The 15,590-nt window shown below is 42.8% G+C and overlaps 1 protein-coding gene and 1 long non-coding RNA gene across 5 annotated transcripts in view; one reads left to right on the top strand and one right to left on the bottom strand.

Annotated features, from left to right (window-relative positions):
- Positions 1 to 8,070: 8,070 nt before the first annotated feature.
- Positions 8,071 to 14,024, bottom strand: LOC308595175. The gene is made up of 3 exons (XR_014011857.1): positions 13,718 to 14,024; positions 10,227 to 10,297; positions 8,071 to 8,311 (listed from the first exon to the last, which is right to left on the bottom strand). It is a non-coding gene; the product is annotated as an uncharacterized lncRNA (long non-coding RNA).
- Positions 11,744 to 15,590, top strand: part of RAPGEF2 (Rap guanine nucleotide exchange factor 2) — a 162,881-nt gene continuing 159,034 nt past the window's right edge. For all 4 annotated transcript variants that reach the window (XM_081208648.1, XM_081208649.1, XM_081208650.1 and 1 more), the window contains exon 1: positions 11,744 to 13,665. In XM_081208648.1, coding sequence (XP_081064774.1) covers positions 13,597 to 13,665 — 69 coding nt within the window. In that variant the 5' untranslated portion in view covers positions 11,744 to 13,596. The remainder of the gene's footprint in view (positions 13,666 to 15,590) is intronic.

The following is a 15,590-nucleotide window of genomic DNA, read 5'->3' as shown; positions in this document are numbered from 1 at the left end:
TTCTATCTTGTGGTACTATGTGTGATACAAAAGATCTGAGTTCCTACACCAAGGAAGCAACTGCCAATCTCTTCCTTTTGCATCGATGCCATTTTCAGTCACGTAATAGTGTCCAATTCCCAGACAATTAAGTATTCTGGGGAGAGATTATGAAACCACTCCTGAATATTTAGGAAGACATAGTAACATTTGAAGTAATTGATTTTTATTTCTGTTTCTTTTGATTTCCAGACACCAAAGGATGGACCTGGAACTGATTTTACTGAAACCATTGTGATATTTCCCATAGGTTCCAGAAATAAGCATGATTTTTGCTATAGTCTGTCATTTTGGGATAAAAATGCATCAGATGTTTTGGACTGCCATTGAGAAGACTTACATAACAGATGTTTAAATGCATCTTGGAATGATTGAATAATGAGGAAAATGAATCATTTGCTTCTGTTCAATAGATCCAGACATCTGCGACTAGTTAGCAATGTGCAGGCTTTCACAAACAAAGAAGTCCTAAGCCGAGAGATAGCCATATGACTTCATTAATTCAGATATATCAGAATTGTGTGTGTGTTTTCATGTTAGAAAAATGTAGATAGATGGGTATACAGAGGAATGTGGCGAGGACGAGAGGGAGGAAAGATGAAGAAACCTCGCAATGCTTAAGTCCAGAAAGGGGCAAGTGTACTAGGGACAGTGGCCAAGAGATAAGATAGTTAAAGGAAGTGAGAAAAAAAAATGAAAAGCAAGGGACTGTGGGCATTGGTTTGTAATACACATCTAATTATTTGCCTGGAGACTTCTAGTATTGAGTTTATGTTATTACAGTGGTACCTTGGTTCTTAAATGGCTTAGTTGTCAAACAAATCGGCTCCTGAATGCTGTAAACCCAGAAGTAAGAGTTCCGGTTTACGAACATTTTTCAGAAGCTGAACGTCTGACACGGCTTCTGCAGCTTCCAATTGAGTGCAGGAAGCTCCTGCAGCCAATCAGAAGCCGTGTGTTGGTTTTCGGATGATTTCGGGAGTCGAACGGACTCCTGGAATGGATTAAGTTTGATAACCAAGGTACTACTGTACTATGTTTTGTACATTGTGGAAAGACAGCTGCCATTTTGGCTCATGTGAGGAAGCACACTTCTCTTAAGCAACTCAAACATTCCCGAATAATTACTTCATACTACATGAATACTTGTGAAGGCTTCTGTACTAGAAGTATTACTGACCTCGTTGTATCACCTGATCTTCCATAAGGTACACTTCTTTTCCCCACCCCACAACTGCAGAAGTTGGCTAATATATATTTAACACACACAGAGAGAGAGAGAGTAAGTGCATTAGAATCATCTTGTCAGATGCAATTTGAACAATTCCACAGAAGGCTTTAGACTGCCTTAACAGTTCACCACAGCTTTGACCTACATGGAATGAACTTTGCTGGGATGAGGCAGTGATTAGGTTTTAATGAGAGCTGATCCCCAGGATTCTGGGGGGGATGCTTGCTGCTTTATAGGAAAAGTCTAGCAGTTGAACAATGAGCAGCTGCTGCGTGTGTGCATGGAGTGGACGTTTTCTTGTCTGGCTGGTTTGCCCCCTTAACTGAGTTTTAAATTGTGGATGAACCTGGTACCTCACAGTATTTATCATTCTGTTGTTTGGGTTGGCGTTCCAAACTAAGCAGATCTACTTAAAATCTATAGCCTATGCGGAGATTCATTCATTCCCACACACCCACTAGGCCATATGTTTGAACAGACTTGGGTTAAAGCGACATGATGAAGAAACACAAACAAGGTAAATGTTCCACCAAGGGATCATTACATTTAAAGCAACAAAACCACTCGTGGATTTTTCAAAAATTGCATACGTTTATTGCAAAAAATATATAACATACTGTTAAAGCATCTAAGATACAGAAAAGATGGGAGAGTGGCTTTTGTACATAGTAATCAAATGAGTCAGTCAAAACATGCCAAAGACTCTTTCCAAGGAACTGTTTCGTCATAACCTATTTCAGTTGTGTAGCAAACAATGGATATTGATTGACAAAAGAAATTATGTGTCTGGAATAATAATGTTTTGACTCAGGCACAGAATCAGTTACTTTTTTAAAGCTCCTGTTTGAGGAAACCCCATTAGGTCTTCAGCCTTTCCTGAGATACTCTGCAGGTCCCACAGACTTGGCTTGGAGCTCACTAAGCTTATTTATATTTGAGAATCCCTCTTTTCTATTTCTGGCACTGTCTGAAGGCCCCTTGAGCATAGACTTCCTAGGCTGGCCAATAGGAGCATTGGGAAGATTGTATTGTGTGCTTTATTGTTGTGCACAGCTTGAAAGATCCATGTCTTCATGTTTGTTTTCAAACATTTGTTTGCATTTTTGCAAATTAAGCATAGGTTGTGAAAGTAGTTGAAATAAAATTTGGATCCCCCTCTTATATTCAATGGGTGTACTGTAATTCAACATTGTCCTACTACAAACATTCAATCTGAGCAAGTATGGTATATCAGCTTTCCAGAAAGAGCAATCTGAAGCTCACTTTGTAAGCACATTTTCTTTTAAATATGAATTATCTGCTTTTAAAATATGGGGGGGGGTGTCATTAATTGAGCTTTACTCAGAGTAGACCCAATTAATAGCCCTACTCTGAGTAGGACTTGCACTGACTACAGCCCATTGATTTTGAAATGATATTTAGCAAACTTCTAACTGTCTTGACATGTCTGGAAAAACAAAAATCGTTTTTATTCCAAGGAATTTGCTTTTCACCAATTGATCTTACCTATTTTGCAAAGAAATTGTAGGATGTGAGCTGGAAAGTTTCTAGTTCAGAGCTGTCATCCATCATGAACCCACCAAGTAACACTGCTCTCATAGTTTCAGCAATATGACTTGCCTTCTAGGATTGTTGTAAGGATTGCTATCACAATGTAAATGAAGCAATTTGAATACATGAAATTTGTTATAAATACATGCTAAATATTCTAATAAGCATGACACTGCAATAAACCTGGAGAAAGTAGTAATGAACTCAAATCCTTTCAAATCCAAAGGACTTTTATCTTAGCTTTCTGTGGGAACTTCTAGAGGGTGGCTGTATATTGCAAAAGGGTCATTCAGATCTGATTTTTTTTTGGGGGGGGTGTTGAGATTTGCATGTTTGCTTCCATGCATTCTGTTTTTACAGTCATGCATATTCATTGCTTTTCTACTGTTTCTCTCTTATACACTCTGGAAGTGTGTGTTATAGTAACATTTATAAGGACTGAAGCACTATATATTGGAATGTGGCTGCGCATAGTACTCATCATTTTCCAACCCTAATGGTTCAGGAGAGAAACTGTTTCAACGAACATTGTCAACTTTCAGAAGGGAGTAGTTTGCAGAAACTTAAATAGCCTACCGTTGTCATGGAGATGCTCTGTTCATTGTTAATAGGATATTCAGCATAGATAGCACCTGTTTCATTCATAGAACTATAGTACTGGATTATCATTATTGGCTTTTAGCACATTTGTAAGGAGCATCTTTGAAAACCAGTTCTGATTAGCAAGATTTTATGAGTATTCACTGAAATGCTCATAATGCTCTTCTATAGTAAAGACTTACAGCTCAGTCCTATGTCAACATAGATGCAAGCTGTATTGAGCCTGATGACAAAACTTAAATTTAGATCCCCCTGTGCTTTTAGTTTAGGATAATTTATTGGTGCACCCTATGCGCTGTGAGTTAAACCACAGAGCCTAGGACTTGCCGATCAGAAGGTCGGCAGTTCGAATCCCTGCGACGGGGTGAGCTCCCGTTGCTCGGTCCGTGCTCCTGCCAACCTAGCAGTTCGAAAGCACGTCAAAGTGCAAGTAGATAAATAGGGGAATGTAATGATCGGGAAGGTAAAAGGCGTTTCCGTGCGCTGCTCTGGTTTCGCCAGAAGCAGCTTAGTCATGCTGGCCACATGACCCAGAAGCTGTACGCCAGCTCCCTCAGCCAATAAAGTGAGATGAGCGCCGCAACCCCAGAGTCGGCCACGACAGGACCTAATGGTCAGGGGTCCCTTTACCTTTACCTTATGACTCCTGGGGAGTAAAAATATTGAAAAAATCTCAAAGAAGCCAAAGACTCTTTGCACAACCCAAAACCTCTGTTTTGTTGTACTGTATATGGAAAACTCTCTGTTATAGTTTCACTTTTTTATATTTCCTTGCTTATTCAAAGAAGTCATAAAAGTGGTGAATCAACTGGATAAAGGCTTCATGGGCATTGGCTTGACTTTCAGCTACTCCATCCACATGCCTTCCCTTTTGGCTGCTGTCATTCATATCTCTTAAGATGCCATAACATTCTTACCTAAGAGAACACCCATCAGAAGTTCTCTTGTACTGTGTTGGCCAGTACCCACAGAGGCATGCACATGGAAAATGATTGGTTGCAATTGGTTCTGTATGTCTGTATCCAAGAAGGACGTGGAAAATACAAGATCCTGTTGGTCACTACTCATTGGGTGATCCAAGAAAAAAAGACGTGGATCTTAATGTAACATTTTCCATCTGCTTATCACCTTGAGCTTAGATCTGGCCATATTATGACCTACATGGCTTAAGTGGCAGATAAGGTGGGACAATTAATCACATGCCCTTATCCATCCCCATGGCTGATGCCACTGCCACCCACCATCACTGCTTTTGTGCCTGTAGCATTTGGTACTTCAAAAAGTGGCTAAGGGCCAATGTGAGACTCTCTGGTCTGCCCACCTCTGGCCTCACTCTGAGGAAGATATTGTGGGTTAGATGGGTGTCACAGGTGCTCTCTAGGTCAGGTTCTGAGGAAGGGAGCACTTCCTCAAAGTACAGTATACAGGTGTCTTGCACCAACCAGATCAGTGGAATTGATTCTAAAAGCACTACTGAAGAAACGAGAAAAATAGGGCCTTCATTTAATAAAGTGGGAAGTTATATTCTGATGATTTGCTTCTATACCTGCCTTCCTTAATGGGAGGCATAAAGATCTCTATATGTGCCCACAAGGCCTTTGACCCAAGATTTTAATTTTTAAAAATTCCAGGCAGCTAGGCTTGCTTCAAAGCAAAGTCCTGGTGAGGCTCTAGCTGTTTGGCCTATTCATTTCTCCAGAATGCCACTGGCCCCAGTGTAGGCCCAAAGGCATTATTTTGGAAATAAAGATGGTAGTCAGCTGGAGTCTTGCTAGCACTTCACTTTGAAGTTTGCCTAATGGCCCATAAAATGTTTTTAAAATGGGACTGCACACTGCCTGATAAATGTAATGTGGGAGGCAATGAAGAGTGATTTTTTTGGGGGGGGGGAAGCCTTGGGGTAAAGAAAGCAGCGGAAAGAGTGGGCACAGAGGAAAGTCAGAGAAATAAGACTCCCCCCCACATGTAACTGAAAGCTTTTGAATTTGCATAGTTTTAATGCAGGAGCTCCCAAAGCACCGTTAAATAATGGATCACATCTATCTCCATACTCTGAACCATAAAAATAATGGATCTGGCATTTGTGGTACCACTATGGCACATAAAATGAATCATTGGACTGGATTGTTATGGGTTGTCATTCTTTTTTTACAATGACACCCCTCAAACCACAATTAAATCATATGGCACCTTTGTGTCCACAGGTGTGTTCTGCGAAATACTGGTGGTTTTGCTGGCATCCAACAAAAAAGAAAAGTATTTTGGATCAACATTTTTGTGACACTGCTTCCCTGGCAAGTGCTGAACCTCTAGAGCTACAAATGTAAGTTTTAATTTGACGGTGGATTGGGGGAACCCTATGTAAAAATCATGGAAATTCAAGAGGATTCATGTTAATTCTGGATCCAGCTTTTACCCAGACCTCATGGAAAAGTGTGTAGCTCTGTCCCTTTTTTCCTGTATATGTGTATGTGAGCAAGTTGGGCTGGGGGTTGGAGTAACAGATGGGGAGAGAAGTGACCCTGTACCCATGTGAGGACTCTGCCAATTATTCAGGAAAAGTTTGCAGACAGATTTTCTGAGTTGGAAAAATGGCCAAGAAACTTCATGTCTCATATTTTTAAAACAACGAAAACTAAAAGTTCTAAGCCTCTATAGTAGGAGTTATGGGCTGCTGGTTTGAAAATGTTTAACTCCACATTCATCAGTACCTTTGGTGACTTTTCCATTAACTTCAATAGTATCTGGACTTTCTGTAGTATTTTTCTTCTGTCCAGTTTGGTTTCCATCATTCTTACTCCTTTCATGAGCATATGAAGGGCACAGATTCAGCTACTGGTAATTAACAGTAAGTAATGGAAATGATTAAATGTTAATCATCACTCTTTTGAGAAAATAAATGCCTTTATGTTTAATGAAGTTCAGCATTTGTAAAATTTCATTTCAATAGCCATTGTTTTTTTCTCTTGAAGTTTAATAACTGTCTGGCTCTCCATTGTGAAATGCTGAATGAAAGGAAAAGGGAAAAAGGACACACAATCCATTGTACATAAAAGATTTTAAAAAGGACTTCCACCTAAACTGCACCTTTCTGTTCTGTGTATCTCTATTATGTAACAACAACAGGCCAGCATTCCCCTATGTACTGTATGTTAGAATAAAAATATCAGGCTATAGTTCTTTGGGGAAATGTGGTTATACAATGATAAAATCACAACTGAAATTGATTCAAGGGTCTGTACTGATAGATGGTTTAGAAATGAAATACAGTGGTACCTCTGGTTACATACTTAATTCGTTCCGGAGGTCCGTTCTTAACCTGTAACTGTTCTTAACCTGAAGCACCACTTTAGCTAATGGGGCCTCCCACTGCTGCCGTGCTGCCACTGCTCAATTTCTGTTCTTATCCTGAAGCAAAGTTCTTAAACTGAGGTACTATTTCTGGGTTAGCGGAGTCTGTAACCTGAAGCGTATGTAACCCAAGGTACCACTGTACATAGATACAATTCTTAAACTAGAGTTATCTTTTGCCAGAGCACTTAGTTTAATGTTACCAGACGTCCCCATTTCCCGGAGACAGTCCCCGGATTTACAAATCAGTCCCCATACAGAATCCATTGAAGTTGAAAGGTGTCCCTGAATTCATTGAAAAAAATCTGGTAACTTTAACTTAGTTAGGTCACATGAATTTCTAATAAATATATTGCTGCAAGTGCTTTGTATGTGGCCTTATGCAGAAGGAATCACATTCTTTTCAAGCATATATGGTTACAGGGGGTGGCACCCTTTTGCAGAAGGATTAAAACCCAGCTGCATTAAAGCCCAGCTAATAGGAGTTGGAGTCCAAAATAGCTGGAAGGTACCAGGTTGGGGAAGGCTGTCCTACCCACTTTGACCTAATTATGATTCAGTTGACTTCTTTAAATAACTGGTGCCACATGTCAGTTGCCATATCCTCATTCATCTTGTGCAATCTTGATGTGAAACTATAAATGTTCTGTGATTCTTCAGCTGAAAAATTAGCTGTGGAACTAACAGCCTGTTACTGACTCCAGCGTGGACTATGAAAATGAGGAATGAAAATTTACTAGAGATTCCACATAAAACAAACCTGGTGTTTTATACGTACTTAAGTATTGTTCAGCTTCCGGTTGGTATTATATCTGAATGAAGACTAAGCTAGCTCTACACTTCTCTCCAGTACTGCATTTTATACTTTATTATCATGCTGTTATCTAGTTTTGTTGTGAATTGCTTTTGGAGGTGGAAACAGATTTTTTTTAATGTAATGAATATCAATAAGGGAATGCTTATATCTGTTTTAGCCTGTTGGTGGGAAATAAGAAAACTATGGAATAATTGAGAAAAATTGAGAGGCAACAGATCATCAGGTGAATATTGCTCAAAGCTCAGCCTGAAAAGAAAGAAAAGAAAAACCTAAAAACAAACCAGAATGCAACTCTGACCCTAAAGAATGCAAATCCTAGGTAGTGATAGAGTAGCTTGAACAGCTGTTGTTGCTGCTGCACTCTTTAACTTGTTTACACTTGTTTTTAAAAGTTTTTTTGTAAGTCACTTTGAGTTTTTTTCTGAAGACGTGACTAATAAACAATAAAAATAAAATAAACAACTGCTTCTACTCTAGAGCTCCTTTGTGTTGCAAATGCATAGTTTTATTGCAAGGAACTGGAAACATAATGAAAACAGAGGGTGCACCCAGCCTTTATACTGTTACAAAAGTAGCATGGTCATCTCAATAGGGTCTTGTTCCCCACAGGAGTACAGCCCTGGAGCCCAAGGCATCTCTCCCATTCTCTCTTCAGCCCGCCTGCCAAGATGCTTCTGGCCTTTGTTTCCCTTCTTCTTCTCAGGACATCTTTCATAAGACTGCTGAAGAAAAAGAAAAAACGAGTGAAACCCAGTCACTAGGGGGCTGGTGAGGAGGAAGTGGTGGAACTGCCAAGCCAGACTAGTGAGGGGCCCTTCTGAGCCCCTGGGACTGTGCACCAGTGCCTGTCTTGTCTGACCACTGGCCCCAGGTCTGCTCTTCTCCATGGCCAAGGCCCTTCTAGAGTATTTACTGCCTCTCTTGCTCATCTTGTTGCTCCACAATGTTACTCAGAAAAACATTTCAGCTGCTCATGCATTAAATATGTCGAAGTCAGGAAAGCAACAGGAAGAAGTGAACAAGAAAAGAAAACCCCTCAATGAATAAAATGAAGGTATACTTTACTCTATCCATAGTAATCTACACCCCAATAACCTCTTGGTTAGATTATGATGTACTTTATGTGGGGCTGCCTTTGAAGATGGCTCAGAAGCTCCAGTTAAGAATATTGCTCCCTGTATTTTTAACTGGTAAAGTTCCTTCGGATCACAGCTTGCCAGTTTTAAAAGAGCTTGGCTGATTCCTCGTTCACTTCCAAGCCTAGTTAAAAGTGCTGGTGCTTACTTTTAAAGCCCTAAAGTCGGAGCTTGAAACCTGTGACTCTCAGTTCAGTTCAGACCAGACATACGTTAACAGAAGAAAGAAGTAGAAGAGGCATTAAATATATAATATAGTGGAGAGGCTGTATGGAGGAGAGGGATGGCCATATTAGAAGGTGATTCTGAGGCAAAGGCCTGGGGTGAGCCTCGGATAACAGAGCTTGGATTTACTTGAGACCATCTGCTTTCCACACCTGTGCTGTGTTTCCCCTACCCACTCACTCCTAGCTTGCACTTGGCAGCACTGGTGGGTTAGGTAGCTGTGATCTCTTACAGCAAACCCTCGCCACCTTGTCCCTCATGCACAGAAATTTTTTTTGCAGTGGCCTTGGAAGCCAGAGGTTTTGTAAACTTTGGACTTGGATATCATACTAAACTTTATTTTTCTATGTATGCAATGGGATAAAGATTTCATATGGAGAAACTGAGCCGGCCAATTAAGGACCATCTTTTCAAAACCATATTTTCTACATATATTTTACTTATTATTACATATTAACTTGCACTGGTGCTAGACTATCATCAAGTGATTGTTATGCGCTTCCTTAACATTACAGACTGTTTCTGTAACAGGCCAGGGCATAAAAAGTACAAATTGTTTATGGGAAGCAAGTGCAGTTAACAGACTTGCACCTTGCTTAGAAGTGTTGCTGCAACAAATGTAATTACTATTTAAGCATCTATGGTAATGTGCAGTGCTATGGCAAGCACAAATGTAAGTGTTTAAGCAATTTAATACAAGCAAAATCCATTACATAATACAAAATGAGGTGTTAAATTGTATTATAAATTTGCTTTTGCTCTTCTGCAAGGACATTTGTCATCTGTGGGCGAACTTGGGGGGAAGTGAGTAAAGTAGCTATGCCAAGAGAATGACATACTCTCTCCTTCCCGCCCTCCCTCAAAATATGGGCCTAACATACTATTTGCCCTGCAAATTTTGGGTCCCATATCTAGTGCACAGAGCCTGTTGTTTTATTATTGGTTTTGTTGTATCTCCTCACATGCAATATATTGTTATCTTTTACTGCTCTTAGTCTTAAGCCTAAATAACCATGGTGCATCTGAATCAGCAAAACCAGACGCCTTTATCTACCCCAGCTGCAATAAAGCATGTCTCTCCCATATTGGTCTCTACAGCCACAGCAGGCACTGTAACTCTCCAATGATTTGACTTTACCCCCTATGGCACACTCTTCCATTGTCTTTCGAGGCATACAGATGCCAACAACAACTCAGAAAACTGCATTAGTAGCATGATTATAGTTAATATAGGATAGCCAACTAAGAGATGATTGACAAACTAGGAAATACTTACTTGGAATTTTGCCTCTACCATGCACTCACTTGAAACAAGTCACTCTTTCTTAGGCTTAGCACTTCCTTCTCCTGCATATGCAATATAAAGGTAATAAACTTTATAAACCTATCTTACAAAGCTTTTGTAAGGATTTACAGGATAATGAATGTGAAGCACTCTGAACACCTCTAAAGCACGCTATAAAGGTAAGTGCTATTTGTTTTAAATTTTTATTGATTTAATTATGGTTTTGTGACTATTTGTTTTCATGGATTCTAGCCAAGTTTTACCTAGAATTTTATCAGCACACCGTTTGGATGATTTCTTTTTTTTAAATCAATCTGTTTATCCAACAAGGCTTTGGGGTTGCTTTCAAAGAGCACCAGTCATAGATGCCACAAAGAAAACTTCCTTTGAAAGTTAGGGAAGGGCACAGTAATGCATTCTAGCTTTGCTGGTTGAGGTGCTGCAATTGATGTAGGGCAGCCAAAATAGTTTTGCCAAAACAAAAGAGAGCATATGCCTTATCTGCACATTTATGAACTTGTACAGATGTTGAGGCATAATAAAGGGATTTGCAGAACTAAGTTTCAGGAGGTAAATGCTAATAAGCTATAAGCTAGGTTTCTGCTGGTATAAACTATACAAAAGCAGCCAAGGATAGGCTTCATCTCAGTGTCTGAAGAACAATGGTTAGCTCAGGAGGGGGTGGTCATTTGGACTCTTGATGTCATGGATTACTATAGAATTAGGGAGGCATGAGCAAAATCATGCATGAAGACGTCATACAGGAAGAATGATCTCCTATATTTTATTTTAGATAGTCTATCCATGTGAAAAGGATCTAGGTGTCTTAGTGGATCACAAGTTGGACATGAGCTAGTAGCGTGACAGGTATTTTTCTTCTCTTTTTCTCTCTCTCTCTAGTTAAAAAAAGAAATAAAGACTGCACAATCAAAAGCAGTGTCCCAATCATGGGAAGTAGTATTTCTTCTCTATCGTGCGCTGGTCATACCACATCTGAAGTCATGTGCTCAGTTCTGGTCATGTTTTAAGAAGGCTAAGTGTACAGACGAAAGTGATCAGCATGGGTCTAAAAACAAAGTCCTGTGACAAAGTTGTAAGAGCTGAGTATGTTTATCCTGGAGAAGATTAAGGACACAGTGGTCTTCAAATATCTGAAGCACTATGATGCAGAACATGGAGCAGACTTTGCTCTCTCTTGCACTATTGGGCATCTTGAGACGTAACAGTGGAAATTTCAGGGCAGCAGGGGAAGCTTCCCAATGGCAAGTGTGCTATTCCACTGTCAAGAGATAGTGGGCTCTCTCTTGCTGTTGGTATTTAAGTAGAGACTGGATGACCATCGGCCAGGGATGTTATAATTGCATCTTGCATGGCAGACCTTGCATTGAGCAAAGAGTTAGACACAGAGTTGGACCTCCAAGGTCCTTTCCAGCTCATTGTTTGTAAACATATCATATATTCCTGAGACTGTTTTCACATGGGAACTCCCCATTACCTGCCTGTAAGATCCAGTTCGACCAGTTCAACTAAAGACATAGCCAATGTTCAAGCCAGCAGCCGATTTCCCACAGTTTGCCAACCTCTTTGCGCAAACTGGAGAAACTGCCATGGTCACAGAACACACCATAACCAAGAGCACAACTCTTTAACCGGCTACAGTAGCTCATTTCTTTCTTGTGGGATGGGACCCTGGATGAACCAGGAAAGGCATGTGCACTCAGAGGGCACCATAGAGGTGACCCTTGCCTCAAAGTATCCAGTGCTGGTGCAGAAATTCTTCACGCGAATTTAGAGAGGCATGTGGCAAATCTTGCAAGAGGCACAACAAGTCCCATTTGCAAGCCTCACTGCTGGTGTTTTTTCTCTACCACTGTGTGAACACTTGAGAGAGCCAGTATAGGATTTTAGACTGCTGGATTAGGTCCTAGGTTCAGAACCCATCACTGGGTAAATGTCAGAGGACGGCCTTGTGCCAATCCCTCTCTCTCAGTCTTGCTTCCCAGTGTTGTTGTGCAGCTAAAAGAGGTGGGAGGATGCTGCCCCTGAACGTTAATGCAGGGTGGCGAAACATTCGTCGATCCAGGAACCATGTGGGTGGCCCTCATCCCGCAGGTTTCCTCCTGCTTCATTATTGTTGGCATTCTGACACTGACACACACACCCTTCTCTCCGACCAGTAGACCACTCTCAACACCTTTGCAACATATCTCAACGGAATGGGGTTATCGCAGGCTGCAAAGCGGCTCTCACGTGGCTCGCGCTGATGCCAGAAACTAGAGAACCTCTTCAGAAACCCATTCGCAAGGGCTCGCCCTCTTCCAGCGCGTGCTAGTGGCGGGTGAAGCGGGGCATTGCCAGTCCGCGGAATGAAGCTGGAAAACGGCTTCTTATTGCCGAAAACTTCCCCAAGCGAGAGCTTTTGCGTTTCCCCCCCTCCTCCCGCGAAGTTCGTGCCTGCAAGGCTGCCCATAGCGGGTTACTACCAGGCAGCGCGCGAAGAAAACAAAACACCACAACAAGGCGAGGAAGAGGGATAAGAAGCAGCGCGGCTCTCGGAGGGAGCGAGGCATTCCGGAGTCTTTTGTGGCAGCGCGGCCTGAACCCCGCTGCGAGGAGAGCGGCGCCGCTTTGCATTGCGGCTGAGGAGACCAGCAGGGCTCGAGGGGCGGGAACCTGAGGCGGTGCGGCTCCTCCTCCTCCTCGTCTTCGCCACCGCCGCCGCTGCCGGTGTGGCCGGGCGCTGCTCCCTCTTTCCGTCTCCTCACCATGGTTGCAGCAGCACAAAGCGCGAGCGAGCGCTGGAGGCCGCTCCCGCCGTGAGCCTCGGCCTGCCCGACCACAACACTCCTCCTCCTGCTTCCCCTCAGGCACAGCTCCGCCGCCCCTTCCCTCCCTCCCTCCCCAGGCCGGAGACGGAGCCCGAGCGCGGCCAGGACGCGGCGGCCCCTTTCCCGCCCCGCCGCCTGAGGGGATGCGGCGGCGGCTAAGGCGGGAGAAGCAGGGCGAAGACGACGACCGCGGCGGCGGCGAGGACGCCGAAGACAGTGCCGGGCAGCCCGGCAGAGGCGGAACTGGGAGTCGCTGCTGCCGCTGCCGGCAACAGGCCCCGACCGGGCGGCGGCGCTGCTGAGGCCGAGGGGCTGGTCGCCGCCGCCGCCGAGGAGGAAAGAGCGGCGGCCGGAGTGAGTGACGGGCGGCCAGCGGGAGCCGCCTCTCTTCCCCAACTCCCTCTCGGCGCCCGCCGCTGGGGGCTCTGAGAAGCCCGCCTCGCCTCGGGGCCAGGAATAGGCGCTGGTGAGCGGCAGGAGACGAGCGGAGGGCCCGGGGCGCCTCGTTCGGCCCGGAGCAGAGAAGGGGCGAGATGGCGTCCTACGTGGATAACAACTTCCGCCAGGCGGTCATGAAAAACCCGGCCGACAGGAGCCCCCAGGTATTTCTCTACCCCCGAGCCGTGGCTCAGGCAGCTTCCCCCCGAAACTCACCTCAGTCTCCTCTTGCTGGTCTTGCAGTACAGTATTCCCCACTCCATTCTCTCTCTCTCTCTCTCTCTCTCTCTCTCTCTCGCGATGTATCTCATTTGGGGATAATTTATCTGTCTCGTCGAGAGGAGAGCCCAGCCATAAACAACCCCTCTCTTCCCCTGCGTTTCCCCACGCCAACTCGGCCTACACATATAGGGAGCTCTTCTCAGTTCCCAATGCCCCATAAATTAGATATAATGCATCGAATATAATGTCTCTGTTGGCACAATCGCGGTCGGCGAGTTCACTCCGTGTTCCTTTATTTTAAAAAATGTCATAGCTACCTGTGTCAACAGAGCTGTGATGTTAAGTGATTGTAAGGGTGACGGGTGGGTATCATCACACACACACACACACACACACACACACACACCCCCAGCCCGCCTGCCTGGCCAACGTAGTTACAATTGAATGGCATTCTCTGGCTCTTAGAAAAGTGTGTATGTTTTCCCCAAACGCCCCCCCTCCTTCTCCTCCAAACAACTGAGTTACTTTAGATTCCTTCTCTTGTCTACACAGAGAGATACATCAGCTAATCTGCTGTTTTCAGATATCTCTAATCCCTTTTCTACTTACGGGAAGAAAAGCTTCTCTCATTCATTCACAACGCTATCACTAGTCTCCCCTCCCCCTATCTCCACCAGCATTGTAACCCCTTAGATGGGTGCTAGTATTAAGATGGATGCTTAATTTAGTCTTTCACCCTTCTCTGCTGCTAAGTTTGACTTGAGCATTCATTTCAGTAGGTTGATAGCTTCATACCTAATCTTGCAGGGGGGGCAGAGGGTGGTTAGCACTGTGGTTTAAAATCTCTCCCCTCCCAGTTTGGATATTGGATTTCCACAACATTACTTTCTGAATAGCTATGCTAAAAACAAAAACAAAACAACCTTTAATGAACAAGCTAAGTGCAACACTTATTAAAATGTTAGGGTGTAGTGGCGTTCAGATTTGTTTATTGTGGTAAGGGTTTTGAGCTCTGCTGTAAAGGAACTGAGATATATCATTTGGTGTATTGGCTTGTGATTGCTATGAGATAATGGTGCAATAACCTGTAGTCTCCTTTGCATGTGGTGCTTAAGATACCCATTGTAAAGTATGCTAGTGATTCTCCCTAGGAAGAGAACATTTAGATAAAATACTTTTTGGGGCATATTTTATAATGTCATGCACAAAAGCTTGTTGTTTAGGATGCTTCACATCCTAAGTTGAAAGAACAAATCATTTATTTCATCTGCTTTCTTTCCTTACTGTTTTTGCCATATTTTTATTAATCCACAGTGCTTTGTGGTACTTCTGGCAGATGTATGTTGCTCAAAAATGCAATGAACCTCTCCAGCAATGTGATAAGTCTTTTTCTTTTTTATCCATCTGTACATTTCATTTCTGGCCTGGTTCTGTGGAATGTCAGGAATTGGCTTGGTTTCTTTGTCAGATTATTAGCTCTTGGTAAACAGGATCTGAATTGGAAGATGAGGCTCATAGAGTACATTTTGATAGGATAACCCTTTTAAGGTTGTGCTAAGCTGTGAACAGATTCTGTCTCATTTGGAACAGTGACTGTATGGATTCTAAGTGGCAATTGTTAAAAGATAAATAAGCTTTTTTTTAAAAAAAACACAAACCTGATCCCTCTATATAGCCTTGACTCAATAGCTAATGCTTTATGGTGTTAGTTTGCTTGTTGGAGTTAGTGCCATCTGTCTTGCTTTCTAAGGGGTCTGTATTGCCATGTATTGCCATCCATTTCCATGGTTGTTGGGCAATTCTTGGGTCCTTTTTAGGCTAAAGTTTTAAATTGTGCACAAATCCAATTAATTGATTTTGAGACAAC

The sequence above is a fragment of the Podarcis bocagei genome (assembly GCF_964188305.1).
Source record: "Podarcis bocagei genome assembly, chromosome: 9".
Lineage (NCBI taxonomy): Eukaryota > Metazoa > Chordata > Lepidosauria > Squamata > Lacertidae > Podarcis > Podarcis bocagei.
Note: the sequence above shows the minus strand (reverse complement) of the source record. Positions and strands in the feature narration are given on the sequence as shown.